General features: G+C 47.7%; 2 protein-coding genes and 1 pseudogene across 4 annotated transcripts; 2 read left to right on the forward strand and 1 right to left on the reverse strand.

The window, feature by feature from the left end:
* Positions 1-3,263: 3,263 nt before the first annotated feature.
* On the reverse strand, positions 3,264-8,265 carry LOC137159906 (olfactory receptor 4E1-like). 3 transcript variants are annotated; one of them, XM_067558377.1, is made up of 2 exons: positions 8,247-8,265; positions 3,264-4,174 (listed from the first exon to the last, which is right to left on the reverse strand). In XM_067558377.1, the coding sequence occupies exon 2, from the start codon at positions 4,062-4,064 to the stop codon at positions 3,264-3,266; it is 801 nt and encodes a 266-aa protein (XP_067414478.1). In that variant the 5' UTR covers positions 4,065-4,174; positions 8,247-8,265. The 3 variants fall into 3 exon arrangements, with proteins under 3 accessions (XP_067414478.1, XP_067414477.1, XP_067414475.1); XM_067558376.1 differs by lacking the exon at positions 8,247-8,265 and adding an exon at positions 5,084-5,108; XM_067558374.1 differs by lacking the exon at positions 8,247-8,265 and having other exon boundaries at positions 3,264-4,208.
* A 7,856-nt stretch (positions 8,266-16,121) lies between these two features.
* LOC137159907 (olfactory receptor 10D3-like) lies at positions 16,122-17,039 on the forward strand. Its single transcript, XM_067558378.1, has one exon. The coding sequence runs from the start codon at positions 16,122-16,124 to the stop codon at positions 17,037-17,039; it is 918 nt and encodes a 305-aa protein (XP_067414479.1).
* A 6,327-nt stretch (positions 17,040-23,366) lies between these two features.
* LOC137159921 (putative olfactory receptor 10D4) lies at positions 23,367-24,455 on the forward strand (annotated as a pseudogene).
* The last annotated feature ends 1,697 nt before the right edge of the window (positions 24,456-26,152 follow it).

Genomic DNA, 26,152 nt, shown 5'->3' on the forward strand with positions numbered 1-26,152 from the left:
AAGGTCATGCACTTAGAGACTAACAGGAAGAATTTTTGCTATAAGCTGGGGATGCATCAGGTGGAAGTAACACAGGAGGAGAAAGACCTGGGTGTCCTGGTTGATCACAGGATGACTATGAGCTGCCATCATGATGCTGCCATGAAAAAGGCTAACGCATTAAGCGAGTTATTTCCCGTACAGCCAGGGAAGTGTTAGTATCATTATACAAGGCGCTGGTCAGACCTCATCTGGAATACTGTGTGCAGTTCTGGTCTCCCATCTTTAAGAAAGGGGAATTCAAACTGGAAGAGGTGCAGGGAAGGGCAGCTAGGCTGATCCAAGGAATGGAAAACCTGCCTTATGCGAGGAGACTCAAAGAGCTTGGCTTGTTTAGCCTGAGCAAGAGAAGGCAGAGGGGAGATCTGATTGCTCTGTATAAACACACCAGAGTGATAAATGCCAGGGAGGGAGAGAAGTTATTTATGTTAAATGCCAATGGGGAAACAAGAGTACAGATATAAACTGGCCATTAGGCTTGAAAGTAGAGGACGATCTCGAACCATCTGATCAGTGAAGATCTGGACAGCCTCCCAAGGGAGCAGTGGGGGAAAAAAAATCTAAGTGGCTTCAAGACGGAGCTTGATGAGTTTATGGTGGGGTTGGTCGGATGGGACTGCCTCCAGTGGGTTGTGAGTCTCCGGTGCCCGGGGGCCAAGCCTGCATTTGTGCCCCACCCAGGCCTCACATGACTGCGCAGGGCAGGAGGGGTCCCTGGCTCCCAGCAGACGGCGCCACCCCCCCAGCTGCTGCAGGGTGGAGGAGCTGTACCTGCAGGGGGGGGACGGGACGTGCCGCTTACCTCCTTCTGCTCGGGGGCCTTTCTGGTGCTCATTGCGGCAGCCAAGCCTGGCTCTGCCGTTCCTCTCTGCCCTTACCCACCCTGCAGAGCCTGCCTCTCCCACTGGAGTGGTGCCGGCTGGCCCTTCATGACACGCAGGGGCTGAGGGGCACAGGAGATCCGGCCTCCCCCCCATGCGTCATGAAGGGCCAGCCTGGCGCCTCCCGACTGGCTTGCACCCAGGGGACTTCTTCCCTGCTTCCCCCTGCGGTTTGCCACTGGTATCTGATCTGCGACGGCCGGCAGCAAATATCTCCAAAGGCCAGTGCGGGGCCCGAGATGGGGAGGGCGCTGAGTTACTACAGAGAATCTTTCCCAGGGGTCTGGCTGGTGGGTCTTGCCCACCTGCTCGGGGTCTAACTGGTCACCATATTTGGGGTTGGGAAGGATTTTTCCCCCCGGTCAGATTGGCAGAGACTCGGGGGGGTTTCGCCTTCCTCTGCAGGATGGGGCAGAGGACACGTGCAGGTTTAAACTAGTATAAATGCTGGTGGATTCTCTGTAACTTGGAGCCTTTAAATCCTGATTTGAGGACGTCAGTAACTCAGCCCGAGGTCAGGGGTTTATTACAGGAGTGGGTGGGTGAGGTTCTGTGGCCTACGAGGTGCAGGGGGTCAGACTAGATGATCATGATGGTCCCTTCTGACCTTAGTGTCTATGAGTTACTCCAGATTTACACTAGTGTAACAGAGAGGAGGCTTTGTCACTGGGTCCCATTGGGCCTGAGTACAGCGCTGCTTTAGCTTTACACTGGAGGAAACCCATTGATTTCAGTCGTGGTGTAAAACTGGAAGAGGGAACCTGTGCTGTGGTGTTAAACACTTTTTTCTGCAGCTACAGAAAATTTCTTTATAATAATATTAATAACAGCTCTCTGTTACATAGCACTTGTCACTCATTTTACAACTGGGGAAACTGAGGCACAAAGAGGTGAAGTGACTTGCCCAAGGTCACCCAGTAGGCCAATGGCAGAGCCAGGAATAAAAGCCAGGTGTCCTAAGCCCCAGTTCATTGCACTATCCAGTAGGCAACAGCGCCTCTAGCTGATACCAGAACTTATATGGTCACTTTTACCTCAGTCATTTATCTGGCAGGATTAAAAATGCCCAGATGCTTTTAAAGGATTATTACTTATTATCAATTAAGGATTAATAATGCATTTAACCAATAAGCCCCAGGTCCTTTTGCAATATCCTGTTTTTTAAATTGCAATAACTCTAACACAATACACAGAGGCCAGACTCAGGACGTGTATTTCTTCAAAATAATATTTGAATTGACTTTTTACAAGATATCAAACAGCAATATCGTAGCTGAGATTTCCAGAGGGGAAAAAGCTAGCTGGAAAACAAAACAAATGAACAAAAAAGGCAACCAAACAAAAATGTCGAAGTTATTCCTCTTTTGCGGGGCTCAAAATGGAAAAATACATGTAATAAAAGGAACAATATCCAGGGTTGCATTCCCCCCCCACCCCTTTCTTCATTCTTACATTTTCCCCTTAGCCACTGTGTCACTTTTCCAAAGTCGAGGAAGCTTTGAAACGATTTGGAATGAAAAAACCCGCCCACAAAGCCTTAAATATCTTTCACTTTACTGCATTCGGAGGCAAAAAAGACAAAAGAAAAAGAGGAGAAAGTGGAATAACCCATTTTTTTCATTGTCCCTCTTTTTTTGCACTGAAAAAGTGGGGAAAAAAGTAAATAAATAAGAGAAATGTTTCCCCAGTTTCTCTCAGGTTTTTTCCTTTCCCCTCTGTGTCAAAAGACAGAAACATTGACAAAAGGTGAGAACTGTCCATTAAATGTAAATATTTTAATTATGTTTGTTTGATATTGTTTTGAGAAATGAAAATGTGTGTTGTACACAAATGTTTTTGATAAAGTCACTGACAAAATTTTGACCAGCTGTGCATGTTAGGCGCCGAGCACCAGAGGGGTAAAGGTGCCTAAAAATCTAGATAGGTACCGAGGTGCTTTGAAATGAATGGGAGTTAGGTGCCTGTCTGCTTTTGAAAACCCCACTAGGCACCTAAATATTTTTACAAATCTGCAAAATTCAAAACAAAGAAAACTTTCACTTCACTTAAAACGTCCCATCAGTAAATAAAGTTGGGAAAAACCCTGACATTTCCCCATTGTTTTGACAGGATAATGTTTTGGCTGAAAAAAGGTCAATTAGTCCCAGCTTAGTGGGTTCAAAGCTCAACCGATGAGCCCTGCAGAGGTCTGAGAGCCAAGGATCATGGCATCAGGGTTGTCACTACCAACACATGGAGACAAGCAGCAGCATAGTCACTGCCATGATAAATTAGCCCCATTGCGGAACATGGTGCAAATCAGGGAGCTTCTCCTAGAATACAACCCCTCCTGAAGTCCAGGCTCTATTTCTCCTCTGCATCCACCTTCCTCCCACATAGCTTGCTGATCGCCCGCTTCATGTCCTCATTCCTCAGGGTGTAGATGATGGGGTTCAGCAGTGGAGTGATGGCTGTGAAGAACACGGACACCACCTTGTCCTCGGAGAAGCTGGTGGATGGGCGGGAGTAGATGAAGATGCAGTGGCCCAGGAAGAGTGCCACCACCGTCAGGTGGGCGGCGCAGGTGGAGAGCGCCTTGCGCTTCCCCTCGGAGAATTGATTCCTTAGCGAGACCAGAATGACGCCGTAGGAGGCCACCAGCACCACGAAGCAGACCACGGAGATGAGCCCCGAGTTGGAGATGATGAGCACCTCGATGATGTAGGTGTCGGTACAGGCCAGCCTGATGACTGGCGGCACGTCGCAGAAGAAGTTGTCTATTTCCCGGGGCCCGCAGTATGGCAGCTTGATGGTCATGCCGGTCAGGGCTAAGGAGTGAACGGCCCCACCAAGCCACACAGCAGCAGCCAGCAGCAAGCAGACCTTGTGGTTCATGACGGTGAGGTAGTGCATGGGGTTGCAGATGGCCACGTAGCGGTCATAAGCCATGACAGTGAGCAGGAAGATCTCCGTGCAGGTGAAAAGGTGGAGGAAGAACATCTGTGCCACACAACCCCCGAAACAGATGGTCTTCTCTGCGGAGAGGAAGTCGGCCAGCATCTTGGGCACAGTGACGGAGGCGTGGCAGACATCGATGAAGGAGAGGTTGCAGAGGAAGAAGTACATGGGTGTGTGGAGGCACCGGTCGTGGACAATGGTGACCATGATAAGGATGTTCCCAGCCAAGATTAGCAGGTAGATGGGCAGGAAGACGATGAAGAGGATCAGCTGTGTCTCTGGGTTGGAGGAGAGTCCCAGTAGGATGAACTCAGTCACTGTGGTCTGATTCAGGGTCACCGCCTCTCCCATTTTTGTTCCTAAAGGGGAGAGGAAATTGTTATAGGAATTGGGTAGGATCCCCCTTAAATCGTTTCAGGGCCTTCCAGTGGGGCTGCCTTTCTTCTGTTGAAGAAGCCACCAGAACAGAGATAGTTAGCTAGCCCTTGTAGGTTTGTATATAGTTAATAAACATGGTAATTCGATACCCAATGGTGTCTGTGTGGCGTCTTCATATTCATGAAGTAGAGCTGGGTGAAAGTTTTTGGAGGAATAGTTTATTCACCGCAAAACGCAGTTGAGGCAGACAGAAGCTAGTCATGAATTTGGTTCAAATTCAGTGAATAGTTTCACATTAAAAGAAGGCAAAATAGAAAAAATTAAAATGTTTTACTTTGGCTTTTTGAAGCAAAAGCGTTATGTTTCAAAATGATGTTTCATTTAAAGTTGAGCTCAATGTATTTAAACAAAGAATGAAAAAAATAAAAAACACAGCCCAAAATGAAACAAGACAAAACATTCATTTCAGGTCGAACAAAATATATTGTTCACCCTGAAATGAATTTTTTCAGGTTTTTGTTTCAGTGGGAAAAACTGGAAAAATACCATTTTTAGTCAATCCACAATGGAAGTATTTTTGATTTTTCAAATCAGTTATTCACTCAGCTGTTATAGAGAGCAGAGATGCAACGGTTGTCTTGCCAGGCCTTCACGGCTGTTAATGCCCCTTAGTGCATTAGTGCAGACACACAGCAAGAGGTGATACTTTCCCTGAAGAACTCATAGTCGAAAGGGGCAAGAAGTGGTGGTGTTGGGAAACTGAGGAACAGAGAAGGGAAGTGACTTGCCCGAGATCAGTAGCAGAATCAGGAATAGAATCCAGGTTTTCTGAGTCCGAGCCCTCTAACCACTAGAATCACATTGCTTCCCCATTTCAGTTCCCCTCTGAACAGCCCTCCTCTAGTTTCTCCTGCTCCACCACCTCAAGCACAGAGGGCCAAATCTGCAAATGATGTAAATGGGTGTAACTCCTATCCTAGACCTATCTGTCTGCCTGCCTGTTACATCTTCCCTCCACAGTATCTCTCTCTATCTCCATACACACCCTATAGCTATCTAGTTCTGGTGCTGGAGCCCAGCCCCTATGTCCCACAAGTTTGGAGGGAGATTTTCTAAGGCACAAAAGGCATTCACACAAATCCTGTTGGAAGTCAATGGGAATTAGGCATCTAACTCACCTAGGTGTGTGTTTGAATCCAAGTAGGTGCCTATCTGCATCTCCAGGTGCCTGAATACCTTTGTAAACCTGGTCCCATGCCCATTGCTTTTGAAAGACTCATGGCTCCAGCAGGTAGATATTGTGCGAGGCAGAGGCGGACTCTGTCCATGGTGCTGATTCGGGAACGGGCTATTTGCATACATATGGTCCAGTTTTTCAAAGGTATTTACGCACCTTAGGAAACAGAAAGGTGCCCAATGAGATTTTCAAAAGCACCTGGGTACCTAATGCCCATTGGTTCCAATGGGAGTTAGCTACCCAGGTGCTTTTCACTGGGTGCCTATACACCTCTTTAGATACCTAAATACCTTTAAACTTCTGGCCCAAGATTCTTAAAAGCAACATTATCATTAAAGTTGTTTCTTAATGGTGAGGCGTAAACTACAGGTTAGCAGCCTGATTTTTTTTAATCAAACATGGGAACTGTCTGATGTGAGCGACTGTTGGGATGTTAGATGTGAACCAAGGATGTTTACCTTTGTCACACGCAAGGCATACATCAGTCCAAGCTCCATCTAGCAGTCTCACATCTCCACACTAGACATTGATGGGATACCCTGCCCAGAAGTTACATTTCTTTCTGACCTTCCTTAGTTAGAGGATGGTTCATGCTCTGAATCAGGGAGCTTAGATTCCTTACAATGAATGTGTTTAAACAGTCATTAGAAATATAACTCGATGTTCTCATTAAACATATCATCTTTTTCAGAAACCTGTCCTCAGCCTCGATGCCTTATTGTGGTGTTGTGTTCCACAGGCTGTATAAAAAATCTTTTAAATAAAGTTTTAGACGTTTTGGACCTATTAAATTAAAATGCAAGGATTCTCTCCCATCCCCAAAGCCATATGAAAAAGTAAAACACTAACAGCAAAGTCCAATCTTTCCAACACACTGCAGTTTAATAAAATTGCAGCAAGGTGAACATTTTGGCTGATCTTTTACTGGTGAAAAATGCAGATTTGATCACACCAAAACATTTTGTGAATTTGTGCTGATTTCACCAAATTGTTTGTTAAAAAAAGTTCTGAAAAAATCTAAATGACTTTTTATTTAAAAGTATCCTTTAAAATATATAAAAAAAATTGAAATGGAAATGCATCAAGTCACTTGTCAAAACAAACGTTTTGTTTGACCCCAATTTAATTTCTTTTCACTTTTTGATTCAGTGAAAATTGTGTTGTTTGCCATGATTTTTTTTTTTTACTTTATGAAATTGCAATCAACCAGAAATAAATCTATTATCCACTCAGCACTAAATAAAACATGCCTTATAATCAGGTGTGAAACGATTAGATTTTTATCGGTAAACATTGGTAAATGTGTATTTCACTATACACACAGAAACCAATGAAAAACATTTCCATTGATGATAATTGAAATGTACAGCTAGGCAAAGTAAGAACAATGCTGTTTGAGAACTTAGCACAATTTCATTTAAGGATATTTACGCTGTATATTTTGACATGTGATGTTCACAGTGCATTTTAGCAGTTATAAAGCTTTAACTTTTTGAATCTCGATGTCTACTGTCCATAAATAATTGTCTGAACCCCCCATAATTTCCTGCAGCTGTGAAGATTTAAATGGATAAAAATTAGAAAAAATTTCATAAAAATAAACATCAATATTATCTATCAAAATTATAAAATTCTGCCAAGACAAAGACATTAGCTGGTGATTTAAGCTACCCACTTCATCTCATTTTTTTGAAGAATGTTCTTGCATTCGAGATCTTTGGGCCAGCTGTTGTAAACCAGGGTCACTCCTTCAGAGCCGAGGGAGCTGTGCTGATTTGTGCCAGCTGAGAACCTGGTCCAACATGTTCACGGCTTCAAAAGAAAGAAAGAAAAAGAAAACGAAAAAGAGAAAGATGAGTCTAAGGACAGCAGTTCTTTTTCATCTAATAACTCACTAACTGTAAAGGAACAGAGCCCGCACTGGTGTCAATTGTCTGTAGCTCCAGTGGAGTCAAAGGGGACACTCCCAGCTCGGGTAAGCTAGTGATAACACCACTGGAGTTGGTGCAGCCAGCCCTGCAGTGGGGTAAATAGGCCACTGCTCTGTGGTGTCAAATTCAACTCAGTTTCTCTCCCACTATTATTGTACTGATGCTCTCCAAAATAGACAGTTGGAGTGACAGCTACATTACTCCAGTTTTTACACTGGTGTAATTCTATATCGGTCAAACTGGGCCTAATTCTCATTTACATCAGAGCCTCTTTAGATACATCTGGTATCCTAAAGTGACCTTGAAGAGGTCACTGAAACCCATGACACTGGAGCCCTTGCAGAGAGTCCTCAGTGCAGATGAAAAATGATTTCAGTGCAGTTATGCTGGTGTAAAACTGGAGTCATGCAGTTGTCAGTCAGGTACGGAGATTAATGGAACGAAACTATTGGGCCAGATTATCAGCTGGTGTAAATCTAACATGAAACAGGAGTAACCTGGCAGAGAATGCACCCTGCTGCTCTTCGCCAAAGTAATAAAGAATGACTTACAGGGAGACAGCAACACGAGGAACTCCTGGCAAATTTCGTGTCTGGTGCAGTCCTGCCACAGTTGCTCAGCGCTATTGTTCTTCTCCAAATATATAACCTCTTAAGTCAGCATCACACAACCTGCAATGACATCAGTTCACCGTGGACTTGGCACTGTAGGGATCTGCAGCTGTGCAACTGAAGCACAAAGCACATCGTTAAGATGCCCAAGTTCTTCCAAACACTCACCCAAACTCTCAGTGTGCCCGTCTCTCCTGCACCCTGGTGGCAGGCTGGGGAGGGAAATGGGGACACAGGCTGCTGCTTTCCAGGTCAAGGGGAAAGTTTTGCTGCTCTGCAGAGTTTTGTTGTTTTAGTCGTAGGCCGCAATATCCTGGCTCAGAGTTCTGGTAGGCTCGGCCTGCTGGGGGGAGAAATGGGTTAGACAGGCGGCTAGAAAGATGCATGCTGTGAATAGAAGGTGAGAGCAAGAGAGCGTACCTTTCCTAGGCCTGAAGAAGAGCTCTGTGTAAACTCAAAAGCTGGTCTCTTTCACCAAGAGAAATTGGCCCAATAACAGATATGACCTCATCCATGTTGTGTCTCTAATGTTGTGGGGTCAAAACAGCTATAGCAACCGATAGATAGATGGGTGTGCGGGGGGGATAGATAGACAGACGTGGATGGATGGTATCTCACCAGGGGAGCTGGGCCTGCCCACCTCTGACTACTGGTTTCCAGCCTAAAGAAGTTCACCCTCCATTCATTTCACACCTTTCTTGCAGGGGGCCGGTCCCCATGCTGGGGGAAGAGTGGGGAGGGCCCATGTTTGAGAAGGAATCTGGAGGTTTAGAGGCAGTGAGTGTTTGTACAGCACCTAGCACCACGGGGCTCTGGTTCATGCCTAGGACTCCTGTGCCCCACTGCAGTACAAACAACCAGTAATGAGAATTAGAGGTGAAGGAAGGGAACCCCTGTAAGTGCAAAACTGCTGCAGCGCTGAATGGGTGAGGTGGGATGGGGATGACCAGCCACTAGATGGCAGGCGAGGATCATCAATGGGGAATCTCGCACAAGGGTTCGCTTTGGTTTTGAAAGCTGGGATTTCCAAAGAGTTAGGCACCCAACTCCTATTGAATCAAGTGCCTAACTCCCTCAGGCTCCTTTGAAAGGGGCTTGGCATAAAGCCAAATCGTCAGTGGGTGAGGCGAGCCGTAGGGTCTGACCCGCAGCAGGTGTTCACTGGTGCAGCCCCCACTGCGTTCACTGGATGCAAGTAGATGAGAAGCCCAGTGGTCAGTGCCTCGTGCACCATTTCCAGGCCTATGTCCCAGGCTCTGTGGCTGACAGCACTGCCTTGGGAAGGGTGCTCCTGTGGTCAGCATGCCAGCCTGGGGCTTGGGAAATCTGGATTCCATTCCCCCCCTTCTCCAGCGACTCCCTGGGTGACCTTGGCTATGCCACTTACCTCCAGATTTGAATGGGTGTTTTAGCACCTCCAGAGGCAGAAAGGGACCTGGGAGGGTTTGAAAAGCAGAGGTGCCTGGCGCCCACTGAAATCAAAGGGACTGAGGCATTTCTGAAAATCCAATTCGGTGCCTAAATCCCTTTACAAACCTGCCCTCTGTGCCTTGGATCCGCCTTCCTATGCCCTTCCCTGCCTCAGGGGGCATTGCGAGGCTCGAGACGTTACAGATTTTGGGGTGCTCAGAGAACGGGGGCCACAGAAGCTCCGAAGGCCTTGTTGACACACAGAAGTTGTAGTGCTTGAACTATCCTGGTGTAATTGAAACGTGACACAAGGCCCATCATGTGCATGTCTTCACAGCAGCACAGAGGGGCTTATCCTGACATAGCCATTGCTGAAATAAAAACGGTACCAGCACAAGGCACCTGGATGCCAGCAGGACCTGCACCACAGGCAGAAGGGTTCTGGGAGAACCAGCTGGTTAAAAATTCACCCACCCAATGACAACGATCAACCAGTACAAAATCTGCGTGTGGAGCAGGGATGAAAGAGGTGGCTGGGAGCCTATTCCACAACATCAGCTTCAATCCACCACCAGCACGTAGGCAGCACGGAGTTCCCACAGTTCCCACGTTCAGTCTCACCTCCCCGCTGTGGGGCAGAGAAGGGCTAGATCCCCCCTTTCGCTGCTGGGGAGAGGAGGCCCAGGTGGCCAGATTTTTAAAGGTATTTAGGAACAGAGAGATTTTCAAATGCCCCTAGTGCCTAACTCCCACTGGCTGCAAAAGGAGTTAGACACCCAGGCCCTTTTGAAAACCCCATTAGGTGCCGAGCCGGACCTGTAGGTGCCTTAATATCTTTAGCAATCTAGCCCATAGAGACTAAAGGCCAGATGGTGAAAAGGATTCAGGCAAAGGTTGTCCAAGGTATTAAAGATGCTGACTGGCACCTCGTGGGGTTTTCAGAAGCCCCGTCCACCAAACTCCTATTGACTCCAATAGGAGTTAGGAACCTAATTTGCACAGGTGCTTTGAAAATCCCTCTCGTTTCTTATCTGCATCCTTCAACACCTCAGTACCCTTGCAAATCTCACCCCCAGTGACTTACCCAAGGCCACAAACAGTCAGTGGCGGAGGAAGGAACTGAATGGCTGTCTCCTGAATCCCAGAGTATTACCCTATCCCTCCAACAGAGCTTCCCATCACAGAGTGCAGGGTTCTAGGTGTGGTCTCCCAGCGCTGCACCGCAAGGGACTCTTTGTGCTTTGAACCGGAAGGGGGAGGAGAAAGGATGATGCAGAGAAGCAGCCCTCAAGGCCCAGAGAACCTGCAGTTTTAAGACACAGCTCACCCCCTGCCATGACTCAGCTCCTTGGGGCGGGGAAAGGCGACATGGTCTTGCTTTGGCTGGCAGTCCTGGTGGGGTATGCAAAACTCGGTGAGGGGTGACTTTCGCCTCAGGGGGAATCTGAGCTACTGAGGGTCCCCGCTAGCGTTTGAGGGGAAACTGCCCAGGGTCCCGGGCCAGTGACGGAATTGTTCACTGCAGCAATTGTGCCAACAGAGCTGGGGCGGCAGATGTGAAGGGGCAGCGAACCAGGGAAATAAAAGTGTCTTTGCTAGAGAGAGAGAGAAATTGTCTGGGGCTGGATAGAATGGTGGATTCTGCAGAAGGAAGCTCCAATCGACTGACAGAGGGATAGACAGAGAGATGAGAAGGAAGAATAGTTAGACAGGTGAATGGATGGACAGGCTAGATTCTGCAGAAGGACAGATGGATGGACAGGTGTTGGTGTGCATGGGATGGATATAAACTGCACCTGGAAGGATAGATAGATAGATAGGTGGGTGAGAGTGTGTCTGGGGATGGATAGCCGCAGACACAGGAAAGCAGTATAACAACGAAGCCTTGTCTTTACAGGACGTGGTCAGGAGTCCGTGTTCCAGTCCCCTCCTGCCCTGACAATGGCAGCCGGACGCAGTGTCACGCTGAACTGTAATTTTTCCACCAGCGATAGTTTTCCGTATCTCTTCTGGTACCAGCAGCTCCCGCGCCAGCCCCCCCAGATGCTTATTCAGGTGGACAAATCCCAGCTTCGCAGGGAACTCGGGCGACTCTCCGCAGAATTACACATGGGGAATTACAGCGTCACGCTGGTGATCCGGGATGTAGCTCTCCAGGACAGCGCTGGGTATCTCTGTGCACTGAGACCCACACTGAGGGAAGGCAGCCTGGGTCTCGACACAAAAAGGGTAGGGCGGGGTCTGGCTCAGTGCATGCACTGAACAGTCAGAGAGAAAAAAGACAGGGTGAGAAAGAGCGAGACAAACACAGAGAGGGGTGATGGAGACAGCCAGACACAGAGAAAGGATAGAGACAGCCAGCCAGCCAGAGAGTGGGGATGGAGACAGCCAGCCAGACCCAGAAGGATGATAGAGACCGGCAGATATCACAGATGGGCAGCTAACATGTTTTAGAACTACATCTTGTATCCTAGTGTGGACAGCCCCTAAGTGTGAGTGTGTGTATGTATACCATCTGAGTTGTGTGTGTGTGGTTTTCATGGGGGTGTGTTAATGTGTGTTGTGTGGTATCTGTGTGTGTCTGTGTATTTGAATGGCCTGTGTGAGTGCTGTCTGAATGTACTGTATTGTGTTTATCTGTGTGTATGAATAGGAGTTAGTGTCCTGTCTAGAGGTGTCCTGTCTGTATTGTGTGCTGTCTGTGTTTGTGGTGTGGGGGTCTGTATGTGTGTGTTGTGCGTTCTCTCTGTGAGGGGAGTGTGTGTGTTGCACACTACATTTGTAACAAAAACACGACGCTAGCGTGACACATCTACAAATCCCTTCTGTTGACTACTCAGTATAACATGCTCAGCGGAGGGGAAGAGAGGGAGGGTATCCCTTCTGGAACCACCTGCCTGGGACATTTTTATCCTCCAGCCACTGGTGCTGGGTGATGGAGGGGAATCTTTCCCTCTGCCACAGGGAGAAGGTGGAGTTGTGCCTGCAGGATTGCACGTCCTGAGTGAGATCCCCACTGTGCACCGAGGACGGTTCTGGGCCTAGGCATGAGTTAGCCCATGGCAAGGAAGGATGAGCGTCTCCATTCTATTTCAGTTCAATTTCTGGCTCTGCCACAGACTCCCTGTGACACCCTGGGCCAGTCCTGGAAGCTGGGATTTTCAAAGGGAGGGTGGAAAGTTCTGTAATATTTGTATGAACACGCTGCATGACTCAGTTTCCCTACTCAGTTTGTATTGCGACCCATGAGGTGCGAAAAGGTTAATTTCTCCTCTGGGGGGAAGGGAGGCAAGCAGTGGGGTGCTGGGCTCACACAGACAGGTTTGGGTTGGTGTGAATAAAACTATCAAAGACTGTGTCCATCTCTGAATGACATTGCCTGAGAGGGATGACAGAGGACCAAGGAGCGGGCCTTGACTTTTACTGCCTGGGAGCCCCAGGAAGAAGAAGATGTGAACACCGCAGGCAGGGAATGCAACGGGAGAGAAAGCGGTGAGGTGTGAGGCAAAGGATTGTGTGCTCAGGGCAGAGAGAGATGGACTCCAGGAGGATTTGGCCCAGAAGGGCAGGGTGAGGCCACTAACATGGACTTTGAGTGAAGTTTTGCTTCTCCTTTCTAACCTCAGGATGCTTCACTCCTGGATCCCAGCTGACTAATCATGCTGACTTGCTTAGCCAAGGCTGCCCCTCTGGTGCCATGGCTCCCCGGAGCGGTGAAGCTTTTACCAGAGATCTGAACTCATCTGGACGCGCTACACAGACACTGCGGGAAACGGGCCCAGTCTCAGTGGAGTGGAGGTGCATGGCTTGTCCTTGCAAAGGACTGGAGGCCCAAGGTTTAACACATGGAAGGTGGCCCTTAGAGAGAAATTGTACAGCGGGGAGGCTTCTCATGCCCTGTAAACAGGGAACATCACAGGATTTGAGTGCCCAGCCCCTGAGACAATCCTATCCTTAGTGCCTACAAAGATGGCTGGATTGGGAGGGGTTATTTTTGCAGCAAAATATCCTGAGCCCCATCGAACACAGGAAATATCCAGAGGTGGCAGGCGGAGCTCTGCGTTAGCTGCATCATCCTGTGTGAGGGAGTCAGATGTTTGCACCTTTTGAAGTGAAACAGTAAGTTTGATTGTTGGGTCCAAGGGGCTGGTTGGCAGGTGTCAGAAGGAGAGAGAGAGAGACAGTGTCAGACCGATAGAGACGTACAGAGAGAGGCAGGGAAAGCAAGCAAGAGGTGCGGGTGTGGAGAGAGAGAGGTTTGACCCTGTCGATTGTGGGAGAAGGCGAATGACGTTTTTGCCCAACCATGAGGAGTCTCTCAGTTCTGCTTTTCAGCCTTGGTGAGTGGGATTTTCAAGGGATTTGTCTGTCTCCAGTCTGGATCTGAATGTTGAGTTTCCCAGGCGGTGATTGGTTCTTCCACTCTCACTTTCTGCCTCTCTTCCCGCAGCGGCTCAAAGCTGGGCCCTGGCCCAGGTTTTCCAGCTCACTCAGATCACGTATATGGAAGGAGAAAGGATCTTGATCTCATGCAACCAAAATGCCACTGCCCACAACTCAATGTCTTGGTACAAACACCCCCCAGAAGGCCTTGGGGTGCTGAGCTTTCTAGGGACTGGGTATGAAGGCTCCTCCACCGCTGGAGGATTCACCATGGCTGTAGACAAGTCCTCCCGCTCCACCAGCCTCACCCAAGACAGAGCCAGGGTGAGCGATGCTGGCATCTACTACTGTGCAGTGAGAGACACAGCGAGGGGAACCCAGCTGCCAGCTGTGCAGAAACCCTGCGCAAGGGCTTCCTGCCAACTCCACTCACGGTACGGCTGCGTTCCCCAGCCAAGCTGCGCTTATTCACAGCAGCTGGGGATCTGCCCCATTGACTTCAGGGGGGCTACGGACCAATTTACACCAGCGGGGATTTGACACGGACTCCATCGGTGCTACACTGATTTACACCAGCTAAAGAGTTAACAGCTGGAGGCCCAGGACCTTTTGGTGTTGGAAGAATTTGACAAGGTCTTTTTGGCTGGAATTTTCAGAGGAGCCTAAGGGAGTGAGGCACCCAATTCAATAGGATAGGAGTACCTAATTCCCTTAAACTCCTTTGGCACTGTGTTACCAACCAAAACCTCTAGAGGGCGCCGAGTGCCTTGATTAAAACCACGCTTCCCGAACAAACTCCCTTTAGCAGTTTAAGGTGTAAAAATCCCCCTCTTCAGGGTTTAGAGCCATCTCCAGCAGATGGGGCTAGGAGGATGCTTCCTCTCCTGGCAGCTCATCCCATGACTGCTCCCTGCAGGGTTTCCTCACACCTTCCTCTAATGCAGGTGGCCCATTATCCCCATCTACTAACTGGAAAACAGCTGATGCAAAGTGCTGGTTAATTGCTCCCTCCTCTCAGGTCTCAGACTGGGAGAGGGGAGTTGCCCAAGGGCTAAACTCCCCAAGGCCAGGCCGGAGAGCAACATAAATGCTCCTGCAGCTGGAGATCATGGATGATTCTGGCGTCACTGCGGTGGCTGTGTCAATGCTATGCAGGTCTTGTGTGCAACGGCTACCCTGTCATTAAAGGAGAGCATCTCCTCCAAGTCAGAATAATGAACAGATCTCAGCTTCTTCGGGTATGTAGGATCTGCTTCAATGTCTGCAGGTGGAGCAAACTGGGGAGAAAGGGCTAAAGACTTCCACTGCACGGTGACTGTGTGACTCTTGGCTAAGGCACCGAGTGTGAGGTTCTGGAGTAGCCTTCTAGTCTATTTCCTCCCCTTCGCTCTGTCTCTTTGACGCTCTCTTTCTCCATTTCTATCTCCCATTCTCTCTTTCTCTGTCTCTCCAAATCTATGTAGCAGCTCGGGTTGACTGGAGCTCTGAGCTGGTACAGAATATTTTCAGTCTTAGATGCTTGACTGGTTGGTACTTGCTCACATGCTCCCAGTCAAACTGATCACCAGATTTGGGGGTCAGTAAGACATTTTCCACCAGGTTAGATTTGCAGGGACCTTGGGGGTTTTTCCGCCTTCTTCTGCAGCATGGGGGAGGGGGGGTTGTGTCACCTGCTGGGATCAGCCAAGTATATCTCACTGTGTCAGGCATTGGTGATGCCTCGGCCTCTCCTGTTCTCTGCCTGAGTCACAATTGTTTAGTCTTTGGACGTCTGAAGAAGTGCTTTGGTTTAAGTGAAATTGTTGGCCTCAGTGTGGGGTATATTTAATGGCCTGTGATGTACAGGAGATCAGACTAGATTGTCTAATAGACCCTTTTGGGCCTTAAACTCTATGAAATTCTCTCTCTTGCCTTCAATGTGCAGTCTCTTTCTCTCTACACAAAGAGGAGAATTTTGCATTATCATACTGAAGTATTTTGGAGGTTTCTTTCATGTTCCAATTCATGAAAATTTGCTTTCCTTTTATTAATTTTTCTTTGGCTCTCTGATACCACGATGATGGATGAGCTATAAGAACTAACTAGAATAGAAGATAGTTGAATAGAAAAGGAGAAAGGAAAATAGAATTGAGTAGAATCGACCAAATATGAGTCCTGATTCTCCACTCACTTCCACCAAACGTATGCGGGTTAGAAAGGTTTACAATTTGAGAGTAAAACTTGTGGGGTACAAAGGAATAAACAAATCATGATTTATTGAGATTGCTAATCTGGCTGCATTATCTCTGTGCCTCCAGGAATGATCCCGTCTCGCATGGAAATGGAGAATCGCACTGTGGTGTCGGAATTCATTCTCTTAGGGATCCCCAACACCAAAGGCCAGGAGACCATCCTCTTCATCAGCTTCTTAGCTTTCTACCTCTGCACCCTGCTGGGCAACTTGCTCATTTTTTCAGCCATCCTCGCTGACTCCCGCCTGCACACCCCCATGTACTTCTTCCTCTGCAATCTTTCTGTGGTGGACCTTGGATTCGCCTCCATCACCACCCCTAAATTGCTGGTCAGTCTCTGGGCCAAGAGTAGAACCATCTCGCTGGGAGGGTGCATGTCCCAGGTCTTCTTCTACCACTTCCTAGGCAGCACCGAGTGCCTGCTCTGCACTGTCATGGCCTATGACAGGTACGTGGCCATCTGCCACCCGCTGCGCTACCTGGTCATCATGAACTGGAGGGTATGCGCCATCCTGGCTGCTGGCACCTGGGTCACCAGCTCCTTCCACGCCACCATTCTCACCAGCCTGACCTTCACGTTGCCCTACTGCGGGTCCAGTGTGGTGGACTATTTCTTCTGTGACATCTTCCCTGTGGTGAAGCTGGCCTGTGCAGACACGTACATCATCAAGACCGTGAGCTTCACCAATATTGGCCTGGTGCCCATGACCTGCTTCCTTCTCATCCTCATGTCCTACGTCAGGATCGCTGCCTCCGTGGTGAGAATGCGCAGTGCTGAGCACCGTCGGAAAGCGGTTTCCACTTGTGCATCACACCTGACAGTGGTATGCTTCTTCTTCGGGCCCTGTGCCCTCCTCTACACCCAGCCGTCCCTGAGCAAGGTGCTGGCTACACCCACTCAGATCTTTTGTAATGTGGTCACCCCGATGCTGAATCCGGTCATCTACACGCTGAGGAATAAGGAAGTCAAGGCAGCATTCAGGAAAATGAAATGGGGCTAATCCCAGTCCTGCAAAAATTGCTAGCTGAAATGGAATGTCTTCCGATAGAGGTGGTCAGGAAGTCAACGGATTTATGCCAGGGTTAGGTTAGAATTAGAAAACAGGCCAGTGGAGTTACTCCAGGGTTAGAGTTAGATTAACAGATTATAGGGCCAAAAGGGACCACTGTGATCATCTGGGTCAGACCAATGGTCCATCTAGCCCAGTATCCGGTCTTCCAACTGTGTGTCCTAGAACATGTCTTTTAGAAAAACATCATTCTTGATATTAAAATTGTCCTCGATGGAGACTCCATTAAACCATTCGAACAATTTATCAGGGATCAAATTACTCTCTCTATTGAAAATGTATGCAATATATCCAGCCTGAATTTGTCTACCTTCAACTTCCAGCTATTGGATCATGTTAGACCATTCTCTGGTAGGCTGCAGAGCCCATTATTAAGTATTTGTTCCCCATGTAGATACTTACAGGTGGTAATCAAGTTACCCCTTGACCTGCTTTTTGTTAAGGTAAATAACTCAAACTCTTTAAGTCCATCACTATAACACACATTTTCTAATCCTTCAATTATTCGCATGGTTCTTCTCTGAATCCTCTCCAATTTAGCAGCACATTTCTTGAACTGTGAACCCCAGAACTGGATAGAGTATACCATCAGCAGTTGCATCAGTGCCAAATACAGAGGTAAAAGAACCTTTCTGCTCGTACTCAAAATTCCTCCTCTATACACTAGGATTACATTAGTTCTTTTGGCCGCAGCGTCTCACTGTGAGCTTAGGTTCAGCTGATTTTCCATCATGACTGCCCAATCTTTTTCAGAGTCATTGCTTCCCAGGAGACAGTCCCCCATCCCATAAGCATGGCCTCAATTCTTTGCTCCCAGATGGACATGCTGACATTTCACCGTATTAAAATACACACTGTTTGCTTGACCCGCCCTTACCAAGAGATCCAGACTGGTGAGGAGGTCGGTGGGGTTATTCCAGGTTTAGGATTAGGTTTGGGATGGAAGTCAATGGAGTTTTCCAGAGCTAATGAGGAGGATATGGGTGTTTTCCTAGGAGTAGGGAAAAGATCAAAGGAATGATGCTCTTACTGAGGTTGGGCTGAGGGCAGTTAGGTTATGCTAAGGGGCAGATTAGGCATGAAATTAATAAAATTACCCAGGCTTTGGGTGAGGCAGGAAGTGAATATATTTATGGCAGGGTTAGTATTAGAGCTTGGCAGGAAGTTAGACAAACGACTCAATCTCTTTGGGGCTCAGTTCCCTACCTGAGGCACTGTGGTACAAATCACTCTTTTCTCCCACCCATTTCTCCTGTAAGCTCTCCGGGGCAGGGTCTGTCTCTCACCGGTGTGGGTGCAGTGCCCATTGCCCTCTAATGGCCTTCTACAAAAGCAAAATAATATTTTTGTGAATTGTCATCAACTCTTATGAAGTGGGTTTTGGCCCATAAATGAGAAAAAATTGAAATAAATGAAATGCAGGCACCCGAAGTAGAGAATGTGAGCCATGCCACTTGTCCTTTTCCCTGCAGGACAGTCCACACTACTACAACATCCCGGTATTAAAAACAGCCCTGACTGAGGGAGGAGCGCCCCACCTGAGTTACCTGCACCACTCCCTGCACTGCAGCTCCCCTTTGCACGGCCCAGGCTCAGCCTGAATTTTCTCTGTTGTTTCTTTGCCGTTGTCCAGGAAACCAATTTCCAAAGAGCCACAAACCCAGAGCAGGGCGACTGAGCAAAGAGAACTTGGAATGGAAGAGAGGGGCACAGCTGTGGACATGGACTTTAAAAGCGGCTGTAACTTCTGATGGACAATGGGAAAGCTGCATTGACCTCTGGGCCCTGGGCACTGGATGGCTGCAGAGGGAGGAGGCAGGAGAGGAGGTTGCTATAGTGTTTAGTAACTGAGAACTGTATCAACTCAACACACCTACATTTAAAGAGCCCATGGGGATTATTTGCAAAGCATTACCTTGTGGCTAGGACACAGGAGTGGGACACACAACATCTGGGTTGAAGTACAGGTTCTGTGGAAGATTCCCTATTTGACCTTGAGTAACTCACTGAATTGTTTTGTGCCTCAGTTTCCCCATCTGTTAAACAGGGATCATTAAATGCTTTGTCTCTCTCTCATCCATTAAATGTGTATCCATTTCAGACAGTGATAGTCTCTTACTATGTGTCTGCGCAACACCTAGGAGAAAGGGGCTCACATCTGAGTTTCAGTCTGTAGGTCCTACCATAATACCAAAGATAAGAATCAGAGGCAACCCAGGGTGGGGGCAGGAGGGGTCACGTGACCGTGCAGATTTCTGCCAGGGTCTGCTGGCCAGGCCCCCTCCCTGTCCAGTGGCTCCTGGAGCAGGCTGCAAGCTGTGGCTGTGGGGAGACGGAGAAGCGAACATTTTGCTGTGGGAGCTGCAGGGAGGGGAAGCTGAGAGCAGAGCCTGTGCCTGCCTTTGAACTGTGCCCTCTGCCCACCAACAGCAGGTCCCAGCCGCCTCTGATAAGAACAGTGAGAATACAAATAAAAAGAGTAAAATGCAGCTCCGGCCCTGGTGGTTGTGGGAATGACAAATGGAACTCAGCCAAGAATAACCTCAGAGCTGCTACCCAGCACAGTGATAATGGCCCCCCTGGGTATTCTTTAGAACACCTGCATTTTAATTAACCCCAAAGGCCATTGCACGTCATGGTATGTTATGACTGTGTCGGGGATAATCTAACTACAGAGACTAATTATAACTTCTCCTTCTGCCACTTCATTCCGGCTCCCAAATAAGATGCCCACCAGAGGAATAGCAAAAAATGACAGCGATGAAAAGAATTGCAAACGGCCTTACTGACACTGCTCTGCTATGGCAGCAGCAAACGGATCCATGAGCTCAGTGCTGACAAACCCCTAACACAGCCCTGCTTCCCTGGCTCTGACACACCCTCTGTGTGTGGGGTCTATGGACTGGTTTAGGTTACAGGGTATGCCAGCGATGTAGCTAACCACCGCTAAGCCTTCAGTATACGGGCACAATGGAGGTGCAAGATGAGCCTTACCTGGCTAGTGAAGGGGCAGGTTTGTTAAGTTAAATTAACCTTAAACCTCTAAAGATGCTTTCCCCCTCCACGAACATGGGTTGTGCAAAGGGATGGGAAGAGAACATGCCCGATACACAGAAAGACACAGAGTGATGTTTATCCCAGTGGAATGAGAAGGGATGGTGTATGGGGGTAATGCTCAGACTGGAGTCCTGGATATTTGGGTCAGATTCCCGGCTCTTCCACGGACTCCTTCTGTGACCTCAGACAATTCAATCAGTCTGAGATTTTCAAGAAAGCCAATAGGAGTTAGGAGCCCAATGCCCACTGCACTAGAATGAGTTTTGGGAGCCTGGCACCTTTGGAAATCTCACACACAAATTCTCTGTGCTTCAGTTCCTCCTTGTAAAATGGAGCTGGTAACACTTCCTATGTTTGTGAACTCTCAGAGACATGGACAGTCTCATGCTGTGTCTGAGCAGCACCCAGAATATTGGGGCCATGATTTTCCTGGAGTTGCTAGGGACCACAATACTGCCAGTCTGTACTGGACTGCAAAAAGTGATGCCAAGTGGTGCATGGGACCTACGCTGTCCATCTGCACAGCGCTGACTTTCACCCTCACAGATAATCACACAACTGCATGACTACATCCATGTGCTCAAGGTGACAGAAGGGGGAAAGGGAACAGCGGCTAATACAAACCAAGGGGAAAGCTATGTTGCTGACAGAGACCACTAGGTGAACACCTGGCCCAATTCACTTCTATTTCACACTCCTGGGTGGAATTCGCTGGCTTGTTTTACACGGCGGGAGAGACTAGATGATAATTAATGCCACATGTCCCCTCATCATTTATGGGTTAGATTCTCAGCTGGTGTAAATCTACCTAGCTCCTTTGTTTCCAATGGAGTTAGTCCTGATTTACACCACCAGGGTGAGTGACAGAGGGGAATCAGCCCCAATGGAGTTACTTAGGATTCAGATCATGGCGAGTGAGAGGAGAATCTGCAGTCTGGTGGAGCTGAGGATCCGGCCCTTTCAGTTTAATAGTATAACACTTATTTATGCCAGCTGAGCAGCTGGTCCTGGGAGGTCTACGAGTGTCCTCTAAAATGATGCAAAATCTCAGTTAATTGGTGACTCTGCTGAGGTCTCAGACCAGGAGCCTGGAGGGGATTCAGAGACTGGGTCCCAAAGGGACCTTGGGTGATTTAAAGACCATGGACAGCGTAAAGGCTGTGGGAAGCTGTGAAAAAGCTCTGGGGCTCTGCAGCAGCCTGTGGCGATATGTTGTGGACATCCCTGGCTAGCTTCGGAGATGATTAGATCTGCAGGCTGGATAAGAAAAGTGCAGATCGGGCACCTCTGCTGTGTGATATGCTGTTTTGGTCAAGAAATCTGGACGCTTCAACACAGGAGTCACGGCCAGGGGGAAGAGGAAAAATTGCATTCAGCTGGATCGTCCTCTCCCAATGCAGCCAGTGTAAGACAACTGGTTTGGTAAAGATTTTCTCTCTGTGCCTTAGTCTCTTCCTGTCTTGAAATCTGTCAGTCTCTGCCTCACTCGAGGACGATGTCACCCAAATATTTTCTTTAGTGAAAAATCCGTCCATCCATCTGTCCGTGCTTCTCTCTGCAGTACCTGTCTGCCTGTCTCTGTTGTGGATGTGTATCATTTATCTCCCTCTCTCCATTAATCTCTGTGTGGCTATGTACACACCACAGCTTAGTTCGGTATAAGTTACGTTGTTCAGGGGGCTGAATAACCCAGCGTAAGTTACAAGGACCTAAGCGCTGGTGTGGACAACTCTGTGTTGGTGGGAGAGCCTCTCCCACTGACATAGCTACTGCTGCTCGCGGGGGGTGGAGTATTTAAGTTGACGGTAGAGCTCTGTCCCATCGGCTTAGCCTGTCTGTACTAGCAGTGCTACAGCGACGCTGCTGTAAGCTCTGTAGTGTAGCCAGCATGTGATAACCCCAACACGGCAACTTCTGCCTCTCAGCAGCACCTCTCATGCATGGGGAAAACTCCCTGACAAAATGCAAATAGACACTTCATTTTTGTCCTTCAAATCCAACCTTAAAAATTCTCCTGTTGTGATATTCACAGAATGAGCCTGCTGATCATGGCTGAGCAGATGACAAGATGTCGCTATTCCTCCTTCTTTCTTTTTCCTTTTTCTCTAACCCATTTAAAAAAAGCCCAAACAATTCATATCATTAACAAAGCTGGGGGAATTCTTCACCAGATTCATTTGTTCATATGTGGCATCCTCACCCTCTCTAACACTAACACAAAGGAGCACCTACACTGATAAAAAAGAATCCCTACCAAAACAAAGTACTCCACTGCACACACAATAATCCCTCTGCAAAGAGGATGAGAGAAAGAACAAACCACATATGACAAATGTTAGTCACATCTCTTAATCCACAAGTGGAAGGCTCTAAGATACTGCGGTGAAAAAGTTGGGGTAAGAGCCTGTATAGATTAGAGTTGAAGAAATTAGAACAGGATAGGACAGAAGAGAAGAAACTGGAATGGAGTAGAATGGAATAGGACATCCCCTTTGTCTGTTCGTCCTTGGATGGTAAGATTTTTAAGGCAGACATTTTCTCTTTCTGTGTTCTGCACTGCATAGTGAGGACCTGATGCCAACTGGTATGATAATGATGTAAATATAAACTACTATGAATGAAAAGGAGTAAGGGGGTGATATGCAGTAAAGAGGTAGGAGTGGAAGGAAGGGTCAGCACTGCAGTAAAAGGATGATATTTCTTTTTGTTTTTGTACCTCATTGGTATTATTTCTCTCCCCTACCTCAGGAATGGTCAATCACACTGTGGTGACTCATTTCACCCTCTTAGGAATCCCCAACACTGATGGTCTTGAGACAATCCTCTTTGTCGTCTTCTTAGCTTTCTACCTCTGCACCCTGCTGGGCAACCTGCTCATCTTATAAGCCATCCTCACTGACACTCACCTGGACGCTCCCATGTATTTCTTCCTAGTATGATCTATAAGAACTGAATAGAATAGAAGACGGTTGAATGGAAATGAGGAAAGGAAAATTAAATTGAGTAGCATCAAATAGAATCGATGAAATATTAGAGTCTTGGTTCTCCACTCACTTTCACCAAACTTATAATGGTTAGAAAGGTTTACCCTTGTAGATTAAGATGTGGTGTGCTATGAATAAACAAATGATGATTTACTGAGATTGCTAATCTGGCTGCATTATCTCTGTGCCTTCAGGAATGACCCCGTCTCGCATGGAAATGGAGAATCGCACTGTGGTGTCAGAATTCATTCTCTTAGGGATACCCAACACCAAAGGCCATGAGACCATCCTTTTCATTGGCTTCTTAGTTTTCTACCTCTGCACCCTGCTGGGCAACTTGCTCATTTTATCAGCCATCCTCACTGACTCCCGTCTGCACACCCCATGTACTTCTTCCTCTGCAATCTCTCCGTGGTGGACCTCGGATTCGCCTCCATCATCACCCCTAAATTCCTGGTCAGTCTCTGGACTAAGAGTCGAACTATCTCACTGGGTGGGTGCATGTCCCAGGTCTTCTTCTACCAGTTCCTAGGCTGCACCGAGGGCCTGCTCTGCACCGTCATGGCCTTTGACAGGTACGTGGCCATCTGCCACCCGCTGCGCTACCTGATCATCATGAACTGGAGGGTGTGCGCCATCCTGGCTGCCAGCACCTGGATAACGAACGCCTTCCACGCCACAATTCTCACCAGCCTTTCCTTCACGCTGCCCTATTGCGGTCCCAATGTGGTGGACTATTACTTCTGTGACATCTTCCCTGTGGTGAAGCTGGCATGCGCGGACACGTACGTCATCGAGACCGTGACCTTTACCAACACTGGGGTTGTGCCCATGATCTGCTTCTTCCTCATCCTCACATCCTACGTCCGCATCGTCTACTCCATCCTGAAGATGAACTCAGCCGAAGGGCGACACAAAGCAGCCTCCACTTGTGCCTCACATCTGACGGTGGTGACGCTCTTCTTTGGGCCCTACGCCCTGGTCTATATGCAGCCACAGCTGAGCAAAGCGCTCGTGACTGCTGTGCAGCTCTTGGGTGATGTGATCACGCCCATGCTGAACCCGGTCATCTACACACTGAGGAACAAGGAGGTGAAAGGGGCTCTGAGGAAACTGAGAGGGGGGTCAAACGACTGCACGTTGATGTGCTGCATCTGCAGAAGTAGCATGTGGGTGTGCAGTGAAATGTCTACAAATTCCTCCTCATGGCTCTTCAGCGGCTTGTGTGAGAGTCTCTTTCGCTCTACTTCCCCATACAGTCTCACCTATCTATCTGGAGCTCTACAAATCACAAAAGTGCCGCTAAAAGCATCTAGGTGTCCTGAACATGATTTAAGGATGAAATGTTCAAAGCTGCCTAAGGGATAGGCACACTCAGTCTGCATTAAAATTAATAGGAATTGGAGATCCAAATCTGGTAGCTGACTTTGAAAATCTCATCCTCATTGCACAAATCTACAGAAGCCAGGGCAGCAACTTCTGCAAACTCAAGAAAGGGAAGAGAAAACTTTTCTTCATTAGCCAGCATAAACCACGTGTCAGCAGGAACCTGTGCTGGAGAGCTGCCTAACGATCCTGGGAGAACAGCTGGGTTTTGGATTTATAGTAAAATTTTCAAAACCACCTAAGTGATTTAGGAACCAAAATCCCATTTTCATAGAATGGTAGAAGAACAGGGTTGGAAGGGACCCCAAGAGGTCATCTAGTCCAATCTCCTGCTCAAAGCAGAACCAACCCCATCCCCATCAGACGTGATGGAGGCATTTAAGAGTCTAAGGTACGTTGTCACTGACGGTGGCAAATTCACCACCTTGAGATCGATGTATCCAGGTCGATTGAGCGGTCAGTGAAGACCCGCTCAATCAATGAGGAAGTTGACTTGTATTGTATTAAAAATGTAGCTGTCTGTGTTATTGTGAAGACCCCCGTCAGCAAGAGGAGAGATGTGGGTTTCCACCCAAGAAAGGCAAGAGATAAGAAGCTGAGAGCATTGGCCCTTGCTGGACCATAAGGGGAAAATGCAGGTGTAGTTGCCCTGAACTGTAACAAAAATCTGGGCTTAAACACCAGGATCCATTTAAAAATCCCACTATGTGCCTGTCTGCACCTTTGAAAATCTGGCCGTTGGGAACCTATGTCCCATTGAATGTCAGTGAGAACTGGGCTCCTTAATGGCTTTTGAAAATGAGACTTACTCTCCTAAGGCACTTAGGGGGTTTTGTAAATTTTACACTGGACTACGACAGGGATAGAAAGAGAAACAAAAAAGGAAGAAAAAATGCTGATAGGAGATTTAATGGATGTGAGAACTTTACACTCATGACACGCACTGTGTTTTGGGCTTGTGCTACGTATGAATTGTGTCTTCTGCATCCGTTGCACTTGAATTTTGAGTAACATGCAGTGTGCATGAAACCAAAACCTGGGACTCAAATGAGGATTTTTTCCTGTTTCCCAGCCTCAGCTGTTTTATTGTAACTTGTCTCTAAGTTGCCTGTGCTTCTTCTTGGTGTGCAAATTAAAAATAAACCTGGAAACCAGTGTGTGGAGAGGACTGGACCCATTTATGAGACTGGCAAATAAAAAGTGAAATTTAACAAAAGAACAAGAATATAAAAGGAAAAAGAGTTGGACTTTGAGGCTGGGATGTCCAAAGGGCCCAAGGAAGTTAAAAGTCTTCGGCAATTAGAAAACGAGTTCACTGCAGGCCCCTTTGAAATTTCCAACCTAAACTGGACCTGTGATATTAGAAGTTAGAGAAGTGACTTAATCTCTTTGGGCTCAGTTCCCCACCTGATGCACTGTGGTACAAATCACTCTTTTCTCCCACCCATTTCTCCTGTAAGCTCTCCGGGGCAGGGTCTGTCTCTCACCGGTGTGGGTGCAGTGCCCATTACCCTCTCATGGCCTTCTAGAAAAGAAAATTAATATTTTTGTGAATTGTCATCAACTCTTATGAACTGGGTTTTGGCCCATAAATGAGAAAAAATTAAAATAAATGAA

The sequence above is a fragment of the Emydura macquarii genome, unplaced genomic scaffold, assembly GCF_026122565.2.
Source record: "Emydura macquarii macquarii isolate MOO-44397 ecotype Brisbane River unplaced genomic scaffold, CSIRO-AGI_Emac_v2 contig_2013, whole genome shotgun sequence".
NCBI classification, from domain to species: Eukaryota; Metazoa; Chordata; order Testudines; family Chelidae; genus Emydura; species Emydura macquarii.